General features: G+C 38.6%; 2 protein-coding genes across 6 annotated transcripts in view; one reads left to right on the top strand and one right to left on the bottom strand.

The window, feature by feature from the left end:
• Nucleotides 1–1,242: 1,242 nt before the first annotated feature.
• LOC307133189 (uncharacterized protein) lies at nucleotides 1,243–11,307 on the bottom strand. The gene is made up of 8 exons (XM_079828045.1): nucleotides 11,190–11,307; nucleotides 7,874–8,004; nucleotides 7,583–7,730; nucleotides 7,427–7,499; nucleotides 4,070–4,182; nucleotides 3,449–3,524; nucleotides 3,126–3,285; nucleotides 1,243–1,927 (listed from the first exon to the last, which is right to left on the bottom strand). The coding sequence occupies exons 1-8, from the start codon at nucleotides 11,216–11,218 to the stop codon at nucleotides 1,779–1,781; spliced, it is 879 nt and encodes a 292-aa protein (XP_079684171.1). The 5' UTR covers nucleotides 11,219–11,307; the 3' UTR covers nucleotides 1,243–1,778.
• fkbp15b (FKBP prolyl isomerase family member 15b) overlaps nucleotides 10,689–20,024 on the top strand; it is a 36,237-nt gene continuing 26,901 nt past the window's right edge. The window contains exons 1-9 of one of the 5 annotated variants that reach the window (XM_079828040.1): nucleotides 10,689–10,922; nucleotides 15,495–15,601; nucleotides 15,996–16,074; nucleotides 17,399–17,468; nucleotides 17,549–17,623; nucleotides 17,706–17,804; nucleotides 17,879–18,028; nucleotides 18,772–18,840; nucleotides 18,916–19,059. In XM_079828040.1, coding sequence (XP_079684166.1) covers nucleotides 10,873–10,922; nucleotides 15,495–15,601; nucleotides 15,996–16,074; nucleotides 17,399–17,468; nucleotides 17,549–17,623; nucleotides 17,706–17,804; nucleotides 17,879–18,028; nucleotides 18,772–18,840; nucleotides 18,916–19,059 — 843 coding nt within the window. In that variant the 5' untranslated portion in view covers nucleotides 10,689–10,872. Of the gene's footprint in view, nucleotides 10,923–14,980; nucleotides 15,253–15,494; nucleotides 15,602–15,995; nucleotides 16,075–17,398; nucleotides 17,469–17,548; nucleotides 17,624–17,705; nucleotides 17,805–17,878; nucleotides 18,029–18,771; nucleotides 19,060–20,024 lie in introns of those variants that run through there. The other 4 variants (XM_079828042.1, XM_079828041.1, XM_079828043.1 and 1 more) reach the window with 4 other exon arrangements.

Here is a 20,024-nt window from a genome sequence, read left to right as displayed (position 1 = left end):
TCGGCACATATGTAAGAAAAAATAGTCATGTAAAAAGAAAGAGCAAATTGTGTGTATTTGATGCTATGTATAATTATAACTTATAAGAACAAACTGCTTTTGTCATAATTCTTATATAGTAAAATTATATATTATCAAATGGCTATTTTTACTATAATAGAGAGTGTTTATAATACATACTGTATTATTCAGTCAATAGCAAACGAATATTTCATTCTGATGACAGGCATAATAAATGATATGATTCAGATGCATAAGTAAAGGAAACACCTGCACACATGGAGGAACCTGACTGACAAACAAATGTCATGCAGTAAATGACCTTTTCTTTTGGGTGGATGTTGCATGTCACCCAGAGTTGTAGTCAGTGCACAGTTTCTGGGTCACACCTGGCTTGTGCCACAAACATTATGTTTATGGTGTCTCAGCATCTGTGACCGGTGAGGAACAAACCGTATCCTCCCTTGGATGTCAACTGTGGAAATCCCAGCGCACAGAACCCACTCTCTCAGTGTTTTTTGCCCATTCTCTCCTATATAAACACACTCAAAATCTCTGGGCTAATGGAAAAACAAGTGCAATGGGTGTGTGGTCATGCGTGCGGTGAGACGGGAGGTTACCTGGAACAGAGACAGACGCTGGGTGTGAGAAGCGACCCGGGGTGGACACTGCAGCTGTGTGTGTGTGTTTGCACCAAAGGGTCAAGGTTTGACTTTTTAGCAATAGCATGATGTACGATAGATGTACAACATCTGGACCTAAAAAGCTTTTTTCTCCACTGGCGGCCAATTAAAAGTAGTTTTTTTGCAAGCAACAAATGCATTATAACATTTTATTGCGTTAAAATAGATGTTTCACCAATGCATATTATTATTATTTATATACTACTATTAAAAAATTGAAAAGGGTGGGTTTCACCAATAATGATTAAATTAAGAAAGGTTTGGAGCTAATCAAGGATTTGTGCTCCACTTAATATTAAAAACAGTATTAGAATTCTAGCCTGTGATTTAAAGGCACAGTATGTAAGATTTTTGGATTAAAATATCCCCCCAATTTTTTTTTAGATATTTTGTGGACTTGTGTACCTGGATTATCCCAAATGTTTCCAAGAATGTTTAAATCCAGAGAAATAAGCAATTTTAACCAGGACACGGACCGTGCGTCGCCTATCAATGACATCATACCCACGTTACCCACGATTTTATTTTGTAGAAACCATGGAAACACCAAAGACGCTTTAATATAAGATGTGTTTTATTAAACAGATGAGCAACTGTTTGGATCATTCATCACAGAAAACGAATCATTGTTCTACAGCTCAACACAGTTAGTCTTATTGTTTAAATCTGGTTTTCTTGATTTACTGCGAGTACCATGTTTTACAATGCCTAAAATGGATCTAGCTCACTGCAGTGTGAACAAGTGTCTCATAGTCGCGCTGAGCAAACACACAGAGTAGCATTATAACATAACTTTCAACACACTCAAATGTGTGTAATATGATAAACAACGGTGCGTTACTCCATATACACATGAGCAGAAGAAGCAGAAGCGCTCGACTGCGGCAGAATAAAAGCTCCGCCAAATCAAGGTGTCATCAAGCTACGCCTTTGTTTTGAATAAGCGACCTCTAGCGGCGAAAAATTACATATTGTGGCTTTAATTTAGTCACTTTGCAAGTTCAGTTCAGTTAGGATGAAATCACTGAATCACTGGACACAACTTGCTACTAATGGAACAGATTGTGTAGAGTTGTACTGTTAAAAATCTTTGGCTTAAGTATGTATAGGTCTGTTTGAGTTGCCTCTCCAGCACTTCACTGATCCTAGACTCAGGCTTAAGGCTGGACTGAGACCACTGCTATGGTTTGGGTGTGGTGTGGTTAGGCTTGGCAGTTTTTGGTCCAGTGATCCACACCCACTATCTGTGGAGAGATGAGTGGGAGAGACAGAAACAAAAGAAAAGAATACATACACAAACAGACATATTATGAAATCTTGTAAAATTGGGTTTTTGTGACATAAAAGATCACATTGAGAAAATGAACATTATGGGCCAGATTTACTAACAGCTTGAACCAGCGCAAATCCTCTTTTGAGTTTTCCTTTCAGACGCAGTATTTATCGAAGGAGAGTATTTAAAAGAATCACGCAAAGTGATCGCAAGGATTGCATTCGTTAATTTACTTGTGTTTGCGCCATTATTTACTGTCCAAAAAATGTCCAATTCGCGACCTAATGACTCCTTTGAACCGAATCGTTTTACGACTGGTTAAAACATCTGATCTGTCCAACACTGAACTCAGTTTAATCATTTACTCAGAACACCTCTGAAATGAGAACACAAGTGTGCTTACCCCATTTAGCAAGAGTGGATATTAAGAATTAGTTTTAATTATCCACAGTCTTTCAGCTTATTTATATTGACAATGTGTAGTAAAATAAATAGCCTAAAATCATTTAGTTTAGACTGGAGTGAGGTTAAACCAGAACAAAGTTGTTATTAGCTAGCTGATGATTTTATGAAATTGTATATGGCAGAAAATTAGGCTATTTGTTAATTTTTTTATACTACTTTTTAATATTGATATCAAGCACACCTGTTTTTTCTCATCGTTGGAACTCTGTAGCCCCTCAAAGTTCGGCACAGGCGTCAGAACCATGTCATCTCACAACAGTTCTGCTTTTGTGTGGAATTTCTTTCCTTTACACATTTTAAAGTCCCTTCTCAAGTTCTCATCTGGTCAAAATACCTATGCAGTCTATGCACATATAACGAGTTCATTTATCCCAGAACACAGCATTGTTTCCTTTGCAATATGTATAATTTCCTTTTTTAGTCTCTGGACCAAAAGAATCAAGAGAACCGAACACCCTAAACTAGTTCAACGTCATTTTATAACATGCTGTGGCCATTTATATATAAATACAGACGATACACAAAGTGGTGTTGTGCTCTGGACGCCTCATTGGCTGTTTCGCTGAAATGGCCACATGCATTCATTTTTATTAAGTTGGTAGTGCTCTAATATTGCATTTAAATGACAAAACTCAGAATTATTATATTTAATATGGGTCAGTTAGGCAAAGGGCAGCTGTATGCCAAAAAGCTTCTGTGCTCACCTTTGAAGGGAATGCTGCGGGAGAGTTGATGTGGGATGGGTTTAGGGATGGGATCAAAGCCAATGCCCACCCACCGTGGGGTGCCAGCGCCCTCTAGTGTACAGTTACTCCCTCTCGGCTCCCTCCTTTTACACACATTACACCTCTTCCGCAGGTTAACCTGGATATTAACAACAAAAACAGAATTATACTGGACAAATGGAAGAACAGGAGTAAGGAATAATAAATATATATTTTTTGCATTTACCAATGCTGTGTTCTCCAAAACAGTGCTCAGTGTGGATAAAGTATAAATGTGTCAGACACCTTCCTTAGTTACTCACCGCTTTGGATGACTTGGACATTTGACAAGATGGAAGGCAGATTATCTCTTTTATTGCAATGTTTGGAGATTTAGACCTTTAAGGTGAAAAGCAGATGCCAAACATCAGTTAAATATGAAGAAAGATCATTGCAAATATATAAAAAAGTACATTGTACATTATAATAAATACACAATACATGCTCATAAATACTGAGGTTAAAAGTGCTATAGTATGCAGCACTAGTGATTTATATAACCAGTCTGTTTACTTTCAGAAAAAAAGGTTCTATTTAGAACTCAGTTTTAAAGAACCCTTAATGACAAAAAGGTTCTATATAAAGAGAAATGTCTTAAAAGAAAAAAATTATAATGATAAAGTATGTTTTTGAGCTGTTTAATTACCACCCAGAATACTCTAGCAACCACATAGCAACACCCTAGCAACCACCCAGAGTACCATAGCCACCACATAGCAACACCCTAGCAACCTACTAAACTAAAACTATTTCAAGCTTCAAAATTTTTAAACTATTCAAAACTTCCTGGCTAGGCTTTTTCAATCAAAACTTAAAGTTTGTCTACAAACTTGATCTAGTTTCTTGAGCAATTATTGATATCATTATGGTGAGGTCAGACCTACTTGTTTCGGTGGAGCCACTGAGGCTTGTGGTGCGGGTTGGGAATCCATGTGACCACTGGACACTGTGGCAACTCAGAGCAGCCAATGAGAGGACTGATGTGAACTGTATTTAACTGCAAAAACAAGTCATGATTTAATGCTCATCATCAACGCTTGAGATTCACTTTTTTTGCTCACCAGTCACTGTGGCTAGTGGTTTTCCAAAGTTATTAGACACTCGCATTTTCACTGGCCACAATTTTGACATCGATACCGTGGAGAAAAACTGCCATTTAGATATTTTTTATATTATCTCATAATTTGGCAGCAGGATTATTAAGCTGTGTTCACACCAAACGCGAATAGAGCGAAAATTTTGAATCCATTCGCGGCGCAAATAGTTTGAAGCGAAATAGCGCGTTCAAGGCACTCCAGGAGAAATATGTCATAAAACACCACTCTTCCTCTTTTCATTTTCGTTAAAAATATATATTAAACATGAATAGCCACACAAATGTGGTCCAGGCAACTCCCACATTATCTTCACTGCATGTATATTTAAATATCCTTAAAAAATAAAGTTATGAAACTTCTCTTTGCCCTCAGTCAAAATGATTTGGCAGACAACAAATTGCAGATTCATGACACCAAAGATCGGCCGTTAGATCCACACAAGACGAACCACTACAGGACATCAGAGCCAGCGGCAAACATCAGAAGGACTAGCCGAGGAAAGGCTGCTCTCGCCGGGTTAATGAGCGCTGAACGCCCGGTGATCGCCTGGATCTCACAACTCCAAAAACACAAGATTATTTTTTTAAATAGGCACTCTCTTTATAAATAAACCACAGATTTGAGCTTTAAAAAACTACATTCTCACCTGAAAAAGTCTTAAAACTACATTTATGCAGGGTTTCTCATCACGTCACTTTACCACGTGACAGCAGCAAGCAGGCTCCTGATTGGTTAACGCAGCGCGAATTACCGGCGAAGTTCAGATTTTTCAACTCGGGCGTCAGACGCGTGAATGCACAAAAAGCACCTCTCGCGCAGAACACGCGTATAGCGCAAGACGCTCAATTTGCGTCCAATTTGCGTCATTCACGCAAACTGAATGCGCGAATGAGGCGGAATTGCGTCCATCGCGAAACGTGTCTATCGCGCCGCAGGACCTCCAGACGCGCCTCAACGCGCCTTTCCATTGACTTAACATGGAAATCATTCGCGCCAGATGCTCTATTCGCGTTTGGTGTGAACACAGCATAAGGCTGCTGTCACTTTAAGACCTGATGCACGGCTCCATTATACTGTTACACATGCGTTTATGTGAATACTCGCCAAGACCGGCATTTTGACATTATTTTGTGTGTATATTGTGCCATATTGGTATTCCCTAGTAAGCTCACGCGTTCTATTGAATGAATAAGACATTATATGATTTTACTGAGAAAACATTGCCTAAGGAGACACCGTTTTTATATCTAAAATCTCCCTGTACATTCTTACAACACAAACATCCTAAGCATGTAAATGATTAAAAAGTTACGTTCATATTCATTACAGTAGTAAACATCAGCTCGGCAGGCGAACGAGACACTTCAGCGTATGTATTATAACTGTCAAAGCGTGCATTTTGAAATCGGAATAAAGATTTATGCCTTGTAACCTGAAATCGCATTGTACTGTTGTGTTTATGCATTTATGTATATATGTTGCAAATGTTTCAACAATGATTTTGTTAACAGCATGCATTTTGAAGCAGTTAATTATTTAAACAACATGGCATACAAAACACTTAAATGAAATACTTATACTCATATAACACTTGGAATATATGGAAACTCATATGGAAACTGTAAACGGCACAAATTTGCGATGTATTTAAGAGTCTGAAATAGACTTTGATCAATCAGGAAATAAAATACACACATCATAACGCTGACTACTTTATTTCCGAGATGATGCATGGCAAACTTTGAATAGTAATACAATATAGTGCGATATAGAGGCTTGTATTAATATTGTATAAGCTATTCAAATCAATTTCTGCAGCTAAACACAGATATATGTTAATGTTTCATATTTCCTCAATAATGACATACATAAAGAAATATGTTTGTGTTAGTTCAGTTACGTTACCTGTGTCGGCAGTGTGCAGACACGCCCACATTAACGATTTCAAGATATCTTATCCTCTCCGAAAAGACCATAAACATTACAGATAACATCTGAAGTAACTATTAATTTACATACATATATCGTAAAACTAATCCTATGAGTTGCTGCAAATCGTGTGATTTTATAAATGTTTTGGCTGTACGTCAATGATACCCTCTGCTGGTAGGGAATAGTAAGATGGCCGCTCCAGCACTTCCGGTGGCTTCACTGCCTGATGGCAGTTTAGAACGCGATGAGCAATCCAGTCATTTATATAGATCAGTGGTTTGAGCACAAAATCTGTGGCAATGACAATGAGTAAAAGTATGCGCAATACACGCAATCCCACGCTGAAATTCAAGCCCTTTAACAGCAACAATATTTATCCGGAGCAAATGAAGGGAGTGAGTGAGAGAAGGAGGGTCTGTGTGTCACTCGCTGTTGGAGAGATAGAGAGAGAGAGAGAGAGAGAGAGAGAGAGAGAGAGAGAGAGAGAGAGAGAGAGAGAGAGAGAGAGAGAGAGAGAGAGAGAGAGAGAGAGAGAGAGAGAGAGAGAGAGAGAGAGAGAGAGAGAGAGAGAGAGAGAAAGAACGCTGGTGTCGTGTCTCTATTCTGAGGAAATGAGTATTGGAAGCATTTCAGATATTTCAGTTTCGCTATACACTCTAAAAAATGCTGGGTTAAAAACAACCCAAGTTTGGTTGAAAATGGACAACCCCAGCAATTGGGTTGTTTTGGGTTGTTTTAACCCAGAGGTTGGGTTAAGTGTTTGCAACCCAATTGCTTGGTTAAAACAACCCAATCGCTGGGTTACAACAACCCAATGGCTGGGTTTGTCCATTTTCAACCCAACTTGGCGATTTTTGACAACACTAGATTGCACTTAGCTATTATTTCAGGTGCCTTTTTAAAAGACTACAGTTGAGTTGACAAATGTATATATTATTATAAAAGTGCCAAAAGTGGCTAGTAGGCTAGTAGTTACACGCCACTGCTGAAATACACATGCATTTGGCGAGTATTAACGTCTAGCCCTGATCATGACGCAGTTATACATTATACAGCATACAGTATAAAGGTCAATTCACACCGAGAGACGCCGACCAATCACCAGATTACAGTACATCACTTCTCAGAGATTCCAAAGCCTGACAAGCGTCAAAAACAGCACATATTTGAAAATGTACTATATTTTGGAAGTCAAGTGTAACCTCCACATACCTTTATTTTGTTTTGTGTATCGGTGGGCATGCTGGAAATAGACGACATGGATTCTGGGAAGAAAAGATCTGCCCTGCCAGAAAATAACCAGAGATGGAACAATAATATTTTTGATGACTTTACTGATTTCCTAATGCCATGACGTATAAGACTCACCTCTTAATCTTTCCAGTGTCTTTAGTCTGTCTGGTGAGATCATTCAAAGATGCCTCTGTGTCAGCGCTGTACAGAGGCCTTTCTTTAAAAGCTCTCCTCCGTCCCGCCCATTCAGAGACGTTGACAATACTCAGAGATGGAAAGATCGCTGTTGGCATTGCAAGAAAGCAGAATAACATTATGGTATTATACAGGCAAAATTGAAATGAATAGGAGCTTAGGTGACAATATGCAGAAATCACAAGCAGAATTAGACATGCAGAAGTCATAAGAAATGCAACGCAAACGCACGGTCTTTGAGAGAGCTTCTCTTCACGCGTGCTGGAGTGAGGCGTGTGATTCCTCTGATTCCTCTGTGCTCAGTGTCCCAGCAGCACGGGTGCGAGCACAGCACCCTATAACAGTGAGCTCCATCCAGATCACTGAAAGATGAATAGATATGCTTTTAAAGAAGTACACTGAACCTGATCAGATTTGTGAGTAAAAAGAAATCTTAATCCTATTAATATCATATTTTGTGTAAGGAATAATTGACAGCTTAATTATTAGATATTATTAGATAATACTGCACACCAGAGGTGGTAAGCAGATGTGCATTATTTATACACATATATATATATATATATATATATATATATATATATATATATATATATATATATATATATATATATATATATATATATATATATATATATATATATATATAGTTCAGGGTCAGGTCTTTTGTATAATATGTATTGTAATATTATATTATAATTAAAGTACTTCTTTGACAACTCATATAGAAATATTATATATACACCGATCAGGCATAACATTATCACCACCTTCCTAATATTGTGTTGGTCCCCCTTTTGCTGCCAAAACAGCCCTGACCCGTCGAGGCATGGACTCCACTAGACCCCTGAAGGTGTGCTGTGGTATCTGGCACAAAGATGTTCCTTTAAGCAGATCCTTTAAGTCCTGTAAGTGACTTGGGGCCCAAGTCATGGGGCCTCCATGGATCGGACTTGTTTGTTCAGCACATCCCACAGATGCTAGATTTGATTGAGATCTGGGGAATTTGGAGGCCAAGTCAACACCTCAAACTCGTTGTTGTGCTCCTCAAACCATTCCTGAACCATTTTTTCTTTGTGTCAGGGCGCATTATCTGCTGAAAGAGCCACAGCCACCAGGGAATACCGTTTCCGTGAAAGGGTGTACATTGTCTGCAACAATACTAGGTAGTACGTGTCAAAGTAACATCCACATGGATGGCAGGACCCAAGGTCTCCCAGCAGAACATTGCCCAAAGCATCACACTGCCTCCGCCAGCTTGCCTTCTTCCCATAATGCATCATGGTGCCATGTGTTCCCCAGGTAAGCGATGCACACGCACCCGGCCATCCACGTGTAAAAGAAAACGTGATTCATCAGACCAGGCCACCTTCTTCCATTGCTCCGTGGTCCAGTTCTGATGCTCATCGCTTTCGGTGGTGAACAGGGGTCAGCATGGGCACCCTGACTGGTCTATGGCTATGCAGACGCATACACAACAAGCTGTGATGCTGACACCTTTCTATCTGAACCAGCATTAACTTCTTGAGCAATTTGACCTACAGTGGCTCAAATGTTTGATCGGACCACACAGGCCAGCCTTCGCCCCCCACGTGCATCAATGAGCCTTGGCTGCCCATGACCCTGTGGCCGGTTCACCACTGTTCCTTCCTTGGGCCACTTTTGATAGATACTGACCACTGCAGACCGGGAACATCCCACAAGAGCTGCAGTTTTGGAGATGCTCTGACCCAGTTGTCTAGCCATCACAATTTGGCCCTTCTCAAACTTGCTCAAATCCTTACGCTTGCCCATTTTTCCTGCTTCTAACACATCAACTGTGAGAACAAAATGTTCACTTGCTGCCTAATATATCCCACCCACTAACTAATGAAGAGAAAATCAGTGTTATTCACTTCACTTGTTGTCAGTGGTTATAATTATGCCTGGTCGGTGTATATATATAATATTTCTATATGAGTTTTCAAAGAAGTAATACATTGAACCTGATCAGATTTGAGAGTGAACATAGGCTACGTCTTTTTTAAGCCTACATGAAATATTTCTAGCCAACAATGAATCCACAGGCTTTTATTAATTCAGTTAGTGAATAAAAATGACAATGTCGATTATTAAACGACATTTAACTCTCTAATGTTGTGGTATTCATTTGTTTACCATTTAAAATGATTCGTGAAAGGAAAAGCTGAATTGGATGGAATTGAATTCGTTCTAAAAACGCATTTGTTCCAATTCAAAGCAGGTTTCATCGCACTACGCACAAACATGAAATACTCTTTTAAACACTTACCTCATTTGTTAAAAAAAAATAGATATATCACAGTGACAGTACATACTCGCAGTCGCTAAGAGACCATAGACAGTAGTAAGAGACTCGTGTCTTTGCTTGTGTAAAGTTAGGTTGCTTAGCAGCAGCAGAAGTTCACGAGCTACTTTCACTTTCCACGCGCCAATGCAAATCAGATTGGATTTACTATTTAAATAATTTAATTATTTTGTATTATTTAAATCTGTTATAGTATTGGATATGATAAACAAACACAATACAAAACTATAAAACAAAGCTGCAATCCAAATAAATTAGATTAATCCCTAAATATTACTAATCTAGTTTTGCATAGTTTCAAAACAGTTAATACTATAGTAAAAACATGGTATTTTTCCTCATACAAGTATAAATAATAAGTATTATAAAAATATAATAACATAAAGGATAATTAAAGTACCATTGTTATAATTACGTAAACATTATGGAGTCATAAATTATTTTTAAAAACATCATAAATTATAAAATTATTGTTAATTATAATATCATATATTATTTTCACTGATCAGTAATTATTTTAAATTTTCCAAATTAGCTTATGACTTTTTTTCTCTCGCAGTTTTGTTTTGTTTGTTTGTTTGTTTAAATAGCTTTACAGCTTTCAACATTTAACAATAGCCAGGTTGTATATAAAGAGATTTTTAGAGACAAAAAATACAATAAAAAAAATAAAATAAATAAAAAAACTTTTCTCGCACAGAGCCGTTGGAAATGCTGAGTGACGTAAAGCGCGCGTGATCATGTGGCGGGTCAGCTGACGCCAGCAGAACCAGGAAGCGACTTGGAAAGAAATATTATATGTTAATATTTACTCCCCGCATGCTGGCGATCATTCCTTCATATCTGTGATATAAGTATTGCTGGAGCCTCTGCTCATCTCGCGGTGTGACGATCAGTCAGAGGCATGTTCGCGACAGACGACGAGGACGGAGACTTTCTGTCTCCCACTGGGGGGTGAGTGAGTTCCTGACGGACAAACACACAATCATGCAGGGCAGCAGGGAAACATATTTCACCTTATTTATCTAAATAACGTTTAGTTAAACGTATAGCACGGAAACTACTCGAATGCACTCATGGTAAAATATAAACCGAAAGTGAAGTGTCACTCAATGGTTACTAATATAACTTTGTGTGGCGACTAAAGTACATTAACGTCAAGTGAACCGTTTGTTGTGTTAAAAAACGAGTTGTTTTCAACATTCATCACTTGAATGTTACATTTGCTCTGGCAGGACCTCCTTGATCATATGCTGTCTGATCTTTCAACACTCGTGCTGAAGGTGACTCTTGGTTGGGGTGTTTCCTTCTCCAGTTTCATTAAAATCATCTCAGCCTACTAAACACAGAGAGAAATTATGTCAGAATTGTCCATTTAGGGGTACAACAGCTTGTCGCTGGGACAGTACCCTTTAAAGGACATCTTTGTACCTCTTTTACTCCTAAAAGGTGCATATTAGTACCTTAGAGTACAAATTAGTTCACTTCAAAATGAACATTTCCTGATATTTTACTCACCCCATCTCATCCAAGGTGTTCGTTTCTTTCTTTCTTCAGTCGAAAAGAAATTAATTTTTTTAAGGAAAACATTCCAGGATTTTCTCCACATAATGGCAACCAAAATGTTGAAGGTCCAAATCAATGCAGTTTCAATGGGCTTCAGAGGCTCTGCACGATCCCAGACGAGGAATAGGCTCATATCTAGCGAAACGATAGGCCATTTTCAAAAGAAATTAAAAATGTATATACTTTTTAACCTAAGTTGCTCATGTTGCACTGCTCTGCAGCTCGCCACGGATTGCGTAATCACGTCAGAAAGGTAGTACAATGGAAGTACAAATGCATTGTTACAAAAATATGAATTTAACAAATTAAGTTTTTTTGGTACAATATGTTTATTTAACATGTATTTAGAAATAGAACAGAAATGTAATTATCAAATGTAAAAAAATAAAATGTATATGCATATTAGCCCTGCCTCCACTCACTCACACCAGCTCAGAGATACATTCGTCTTTACTATAGTAAACGCTTCAACTTTACTGTAGTAAACAACACACACAAACCATGCTCCCGTTTGCCATCTCAGCTTGCCTTCTGTAAAATCAGTATCATTAGAAATGCTTTGAACAACTTAGAACGTCAGTGGAGAAAGTCATATAGTTCATCATAACACCGTAATATACACTATATTGGCAAGAGTTTTGGGACGCCTGCCTTTACATGCACATGCACTTTAATGACATCCCATTCTTAATCCGTAGGGTTTAAAGGGTAACTAAACCCTAAACCAACTTTTTTTAGTTAATGATCTGTAATACTGGGGCTTTATTAATGCTGTTCATTGATTCGAGTAAATGTTTTGACATTTGAGTATAAAGTGTTTTAATTCTATAAAATATGGTGTAAAACCGCCAAAGTGCTGCCCTCTTAAGGTTGAACAGTGGCTACTGCAGTTGAATTTTCCTATTGGACGTTGTGGTACATCGTGACGTAGGATGGTACCTCCAACGGCTCACTATCCGCGCCCCTGGCACGAGCTCAACACGCCCTCAGAAATGTTTCCCCCAATCACATGATGAGAACGGCTTCACTCCAGTATGAACTGTCATATTACATGAAGTAGAAACATTATGAATGAAACTGACTTGACACATGCTTTAACATTGTATTGAAGAAAATGCGGTTAAATAATGCAGTTGTCAGTACACGTCAGGCTTTTCTTGCGATATTATTGCCGCCCGTCATGTGTACAGATAATTTTCATACATGAGACGCACTTTCAAACCCTGACACGCAAGTGGTTGCCGCGGACGCAGATAGATTAGGTCAGTTCTCTTGCGCGGCTGCTTCACTAGCATCGTCTGCATCGGGAGTTAACGCAGTTTGAGCTGCGGCTCGCATTGATAAGGCTCCGGGTTTGTGTCTACAGACAATCCACCCTCCTCCAATTCAGGTGAAGGTAGGAGAATGACTGCTCTGTTGCAAAGCTGGCGTCACTCCAGTCTTTCTCCATCTTTGCGACTCGCTAGTCTGACAGCTGTCAATCAATCCGTCCCCGCGTGTCTCAGGTGCACGCCCTCCGCTCAGTCCCGCCTTCGGTTCGTCCCCTCTGTCTCCGCTGGGCTAGTCTGCCCACTTTTCCAGCATTTTTCAAAATTTGCCAGTGGGTGGAGTTAAGCTCTGAGCAGGGGTTTAGTTACCCTTTAATATGGAGTTGGCCCACCCTTTGCAGCTATAACAGCTTTATCTAGTCTGGGAAGGCTTTTCACAAGGTTTAGGAGTGTGTTTATGGGAATTATTGACCATTCTTCTAGAAGCGCATTTGTGAGGTCAGGCACTGATGCTGGACGAGAAGGCCTGGCTCGCAGTCTCCACTCTAATTCATCCCAAAGGTGTTCTATCGGGTTGAGGTCAGGACTCTGTGCAGGCCAGTCAAGTTCCTCCACACCAAACTCGCTCATCCAATTCTTTATGGACCTGCTTTGTGCACTGGTGCGCAGTCATGGTGGAACAAGAAGGGGCCATCCCCAAACTGTTCCCACAAAGTTGGGAGCATGAAATTGTACAAAATGTCTTGGTATGCTGAAGCATTAAGAGTTCCTTTCACTGGAACTAAGGGGCCAGGCCCAACTCCTAAATCACAACCCCCACACCATAATCCCCCCTCCAACAAACTTTACACTTGGCACAATGCAGTCAGGCAAGTACGGTTCTCCTGGCAAACACCAAACCCAGACTCGTCCATCGGATTGCCAGATAGAGAAGAGTGATTGGTCACTCCAGAGAATACGTCTCCACTGCTCTAGAGTCCAGTGGCGGCGTGCTTTACCCTACTCCATCTGACGCTTTGCATTGCACTTGATGATGTAAGGCTTGGATGCAGCTGCTCGGCCATGGAAACCCATTCCATGAAGCTCTACACACTGTTCTTGAGCTAATCTGAAGGCCACACAAAGTTTGGAGTTCTGTAGCTATTGACTCTGCAGAAAATTGGCGACTTCTGTGCACTGTTCGCCTCAGCATGCGCTGACCCTGCTCTGTGATTTTTACGTGGCCTACCACTTCGGGGCTGAGTTGCTGTTGTTCCCAATTGCTTCCACTTTGTTATTATACCACTAACAGTTGACCGTGGAATATTTAGTAGTGAGGAAATTTCACAAATGGACTTATTGGACAGGTGGCAGCCTATCACGGTACCACGCTTGAGTTCACTGAGCTCCTGAGAGCGACACATTCTTTCACAAATGTTTGTAGAAGCATCTGCATGCCTAGGTGCTTGCTTTTATACACCTGTGGCCATTGCAATGATTGGGACACCCAAATTCAATGATTTGGAGGGGTGTCCCAATACTTTTGGCAATATAGTGTACATCTTATACATAATTCACCCACTATATTGCTAAATATACCAGATTTTTCATATCAACAGAAAAATATAGCGGGATAACCTGGCTTCTCTTGAGACTCCCCTGCTTCAGAGCATAATTGATATGCTAAAGCCAAAATATGCTAAAGCTCCCCTCACGACGTGATTTGTTACAAGGTAGTTTGTAACGTCAGAAACACCAGCGATTTCAATCTGCGTTTTTGAGACGGTCTTTGGTTCACTGCAGTTTTAAGGAGAAAATACTCAGCAATGGTGTTGTCTCATGAATTTGTCTTACTCTTAAAGCACCATATAGACATATAAGTAACATTTAAAAACTAGATTTTCAGAACTAGATTTTTTAGACTTTAAGAACTCTTTGTAACATCAAGGACGTCCCGTTCTTTATACGTAATTAATGCCAATCTAAGTTATTATTAGTGTGTGCTATGTTTATATATTTATATTCTGCGATATACACAATATAACAAATTCTCTAATGTTACAAATTTTATACCGTTGGTACGATACCCTAGCATGCACGTGTGTAAACTGGGGAATATGAAGCTGTTAGGACAGATTGTGGAGAGGTGGAGACTGGAGTCAGCGTGTTAATGCCGCTCACATGCTGGTAGTTAGACGTCCCGGATCAGAGCAGGGCCACAGTCTGGGAACGGGGCACCCACAGTCACGAGGAGCTCCTGTGGGGTTGTTGACACTGCCAGACCTGCTAAAGAGATCTGATATTACATGCAATTTGAAGAGTGGCACGAAGCTCACATGCACTAGTGGGAAATTAGCTGGTTACCATTCCATAGCTTTTAGCTTTGGTAACAGGTCAAAATGCACACACGGTTGGTGGCCTAGCATGGCAGGACAGCAGGACAATGACTACAAGTGGAGAGAGATCCATGGGTCAGTGACGTATGCGTTTATTACCGTATGTAGCTTACTGGTGATATGTTTTGGGTTTCATTTATGTTGTTGCAGGTGTTCATTGATGTCCTTAAGTTTGAAGTTTAATCAAAAACTCATTCGGAGTCAAAATTAGGTCAGCTTTGATTTGAGATTCGAGCATCGTTCAGAGACTCATGTGATCTTGCACAAGTGGAGAAGTGTAATAGTGGATTTACTTGCTGCTTTTTTTGTGATTTCAGAGCAAAGTTAGCCTCTCTCTTTGGACTGGATCAGACAGCAAACAAGGGGAATGAATCTTTCCAGTACACGGCACCCAAACAGCCCCGCAAGAGCTCTGGGAACTCAGGTGAGACTTGAGCAACCGAATGAGGAATGACGAATCAAATTTTCTATTTTTTTTTAAAGATAAAATAACTTGATCAGGACTTTATGCTTAGTTTTTTCCAACTAAGTTGAAAAATTTAGGAGCGCATTTAGAAACTTTAGGGGCTCAACAAACTATTTCTGCATTTATATAAAACACACTGTAACAGATTTTGCCATTACTAGTGTTTTATTTTTATTTTTATATCACTTAGACACGGTATAGTTTTTGTTAATATTTTCATTTGAATTCAATTTAATTCTGCTTTATTTGAAGTTACAGTCATTTAAGTTTTAATAAGTGGACCTTATGGAAAACAATTATAAAAAATATGATGCTACTCCTTTAAAGCAGATTTTCTGACAATTTGTTACAGGACCCCCAGCCCAAAAGCCAGCTCCTGCCCAGAATCCTCCCGCTGTTCTCTTTGCTACTGCAGTACATGCCTACAGATAGTAAGTTGGAAAAGAAAATGTTGCGCATTATTTGTTATTTAGCCTTTTTATTGTCAGTGTCATGGTAGTGGGAAACTTGGCATATTTTTATTGACTTTTTATACCTAAATTAGGAATCATTCAAAAGCTTAAACACTCTAAATATATCCTGTGAAAACCGTTTTGAAATTGGACGTTGCGTTACCATGAAATGGTACTTTAAAATCTTTTAGCATGCTCCATCTTTGTCATATCAACTTCAAATTTGGAACACAACATAGACATATGGCTTTGATTTCCTAGCAATTTTAGAGGCCAAATTATTTTCAAAAATATGCATTTTGTATAAAATAAAGAAATTTGCTTTACAGTATACTTGCATAGCTTTTTACTCTTTCTTTTTTGAAGTCCAGTAATCTGTAGAGCATCATCTTTAAAAATAAACCTTGAGTTACAATCCATTTTAAAGGGATAGTTCTCCCAAAAAAGGTGTCATCATTTACTCACCCTAATATCGTTCCAAACCTGTAAGACCTTGGTTCATCTTTGACACACAAATTAAGATTTTTTTTGATAAAATCTGAGAGATTTCTGTCCCTCTATTGACAATCCACGCAACTACCACTTTGATGCTTCAAAAAGTTCACAAAGAAACTGTAAAACTAATCCATACAATTTTTTTAAAGTAAAATTTTTTAAATTCTTTAAAAAAAAATCATGTTAATATAGATGTAAAATATGACACAACAGGCTTTTGGGGAAAATGTTTCCCAATTTTATCAATTATCATTGATTTGCAATGAATTGCATATAAGCCATAAAAGCCTATGATACTCAACAAAAACGTACGCATGCATATGCAACGTTCACGCATAACATTATGACCGGCATTATGACAGGTGAAGTGAATAATACTGATTATCTCTTCATCACGGGTGCAATAAGCTAACACTTAACAACATTTTTAAACATGCAAGTCCCCTCCTAATATTGTAAAAATGCGAAATATGTCAACTTTTATCTGAAGGCGAGTAGATTTCCTAGATTGTTAAACAAAGACTGAATGAACAAAGTCACCAGATCTAAATATTCACAACAAACTTTCAACATGAAACCAAGAAATGACACTTTCCCTGCCTCTCCCCACAGCCTCTCAAATGTTTGTATCGCCCCTTTTTGTGTTTTAGTGTTCGATATTTAACAGGTTAATTTTAAGTGTAAGGATTAAGGCATGACATTTCCAAAGCAAAGTACATGCTAGAATTTACATATAAAGATTTATCTTGAGCACTGATTGTCTGTAATAAGTTTGCTGACTGATATCATGAGTCTTTTCCCCGTGCAGTGTTAACGGACAGTATGTGAAACAAGGCAAGCTGGGAGCTGCGGTCCTTGGAAATCATACAACTAAAGAGGTTAGAATGATCGCATGTTTTTTGACTGAGTCCTAAATGGTGATACACACACTTACACACATGTCTGAACTCTTCTTCAGTACAAGATCCTGCTGTATGTCAGTCAACAGAAACCGGTGACGGCCGCCAGGATCCACAAAGGCTTCATCCTCACTGTGAGCTCTTACTCACATAGTTAAAGACGGAAAATATGTTTCTTTTCTGTACGTTGTTTGTTAAGGTCTCTTTCACATTCAGGTCCAGCCCAGTAACTACTGCACGTTTTATGATGACCAGAGACAGAATTGGTCGCTGATGTTTGAATCAGAGAAATCAGCTACAGACTTTTCTAAAGAGGTTTGTGTTTTATGGGTTCTTCGTCACCTGGTATTGTGTAAGGAGATTCTTACGCAGCGATTTAATTGTTTCAGGTTTGTCTGGCCAAAGTGAACTGCGGCGGTCCCGTAGACTCTGTCCTGACCCAGGATCTTCTTCTTGGTGAGGGTCAGGCTGTGGAGAATGGAGACTCTTTAGAAGTGGCCTACACTGGCTGGCTGCTGCAAAACCACACCATTGGACAGGTAAAGATGTTTTATCAATGATCACGTTTATGTGCCCACAGGGCAAAAAATGGACATGGCTTAGGCGAGTTAATAAGCTGCCATTATGATCTGATATGTACTACAGTATATGTGAAGGAAGTTAATGTATTCACATGATGCATGCATAATCGGAATATGACTAAAATCTGATTAATGTTCTGGTTAATATAAACATGGTTTTTATGAGAATTATAGAGCAACACTAATGTTTAACGGTAAGTTTGGTACCGGGTCAATTTTTATATTTCTTTCTTTTAAAATAAGTATTAAATGCTCACCACGGATTTATTTGTTTGATCAAAAATACTGTAAAATTATGAAATATTATTACAATATTTAAAATAATAATTGTATTTTAAATATATTTAAAAATGTAATTTATTCAAAGCTTGTGATCAAAGCTGAATTTTCAGCATCATTACTACTCATTTCTGATTATTTTCAATGTTGAAAACAGTTTAGCTGCTTCATATTTTTGTAGAAACCACAATAAATTTTTCCGGATTGTTTTGATGAAGAGAAGCATTAGTTTGAAAGAGAAATATTTTGTAACTTTATGAATGTCTTTACTGTAATTTGTTTTTCAATTTCATGTCCTTGCTGAATAAAAGTATTAATTTCTTTAAAAAAAAAAAAAAACACTTTATTAGTAGATCCTTTTTTTTAATTTCTTGCTACCCAGCTTTATCCAAATTCTTTTTGTTTAATTTCCTCTCCTCCAGATGTTTGACTCAAATCTGAACAAAGACAAACTGCTGAGACTGAAGCTCGGGGCTGGGAAGGTCATTAAGGTGAGGGGGAAGTTGACTTTTACTTGTCATTATCAGTCATACGGCAGTCTAAAGCGATTTCTCTCCATCTCTCAGGGCTGGGAGGATGGGATGTTGAACATGCGCAAAGGTGGGAGGCGGCTCATGGTCATTCCGCCCAGTCTCTCGTACGGATCGCAGGGCGTTCCCAACCGCGTGCCACCAGACAGCACGCTAGTCTTTGAAGCAGAGATCCGTCGGGTACATCATTCTCACAATTACTTTCTTATGTTTGTATAATGTTATATGCTCCAATGTCTTAAAGCGGACCTATTATGCCATTTTTCAAACTCTGTTCCCAGTCAGTAATGCTTTGTTTTAGAGGTCGACCGATAGTGGATTTTACCGATACTGATAACTAGGTTGGACCGCACTTGCCGATAACCGATTAATCAAACGATAGTTTTTAAAATGGATGCTGGATAAAAATAAATAAATAAATAAAACCTTATCATTCTAGTATAAGTAAAACAGTGCTGAACCCATGAAACTGTGCTAAATGAAATGCATATGTAAGTATGAATATATTAAAATGAGAAGTTCTAAGATAATTTTTTTTACCGAAAATAATTTAAACATTAAAATATTATAAATAAATGTTTCTTTAGCTCTAACCTAGAAACATGTACATATTATAGGTAACACTTTGCAAGTCCTGTTTGTTAACATGGATGTATTAACCAGCTTACATGAACGATATGCATTATGCAATATACATTTACAGCATGTATTAATATTTGAGCAATACAATTGCACTCTGATCATTCATGTTAGTTCATTGTGCATTAAATAAAAATTTAAACTCAATTTCAAAATGTATACAATACTTCTACAGCATTTATTGACCTTACTTTACAATAAGATTCCATTTGTAACATTGTTACCATTTCATATACATCCAAACAGTCAGCTTTTTTAGAACACAGCGATTATCTACTCAAAGATATTATCTGACTGGCGGCTGCATGACGATACAGTTCGATTTCTCACGTCACTAATTGTTACTATGGCTGAATCCGAAATCGCCACCTAAAACCTCATTCACTATTCCCTACGTTAGCTCACTATTACAGTTCACTTGAAGGAGAGAGTGAATTCATACAGCCGCTGTGTGTACATTGGCTGTACACTCGTTATTGCGGTGATGTGTGGGATTGAATGAGTGC

Source organism: Gobio gobio (genome assembly GCF_949357685.1).
Source record: "Gobio gobio genome assembly, chromosome: 10".
Lineage (NCBI taxonomy): Eukaryota > Metazoa > Chordata > Actinopteri > Cypriniformes > Gobionidae > Gobio > Gobio gobio.
Note: the sequence above shows the minus strand (reverse complement) of the source record. Positions and strands in the feature narration are given on the sequence as shown.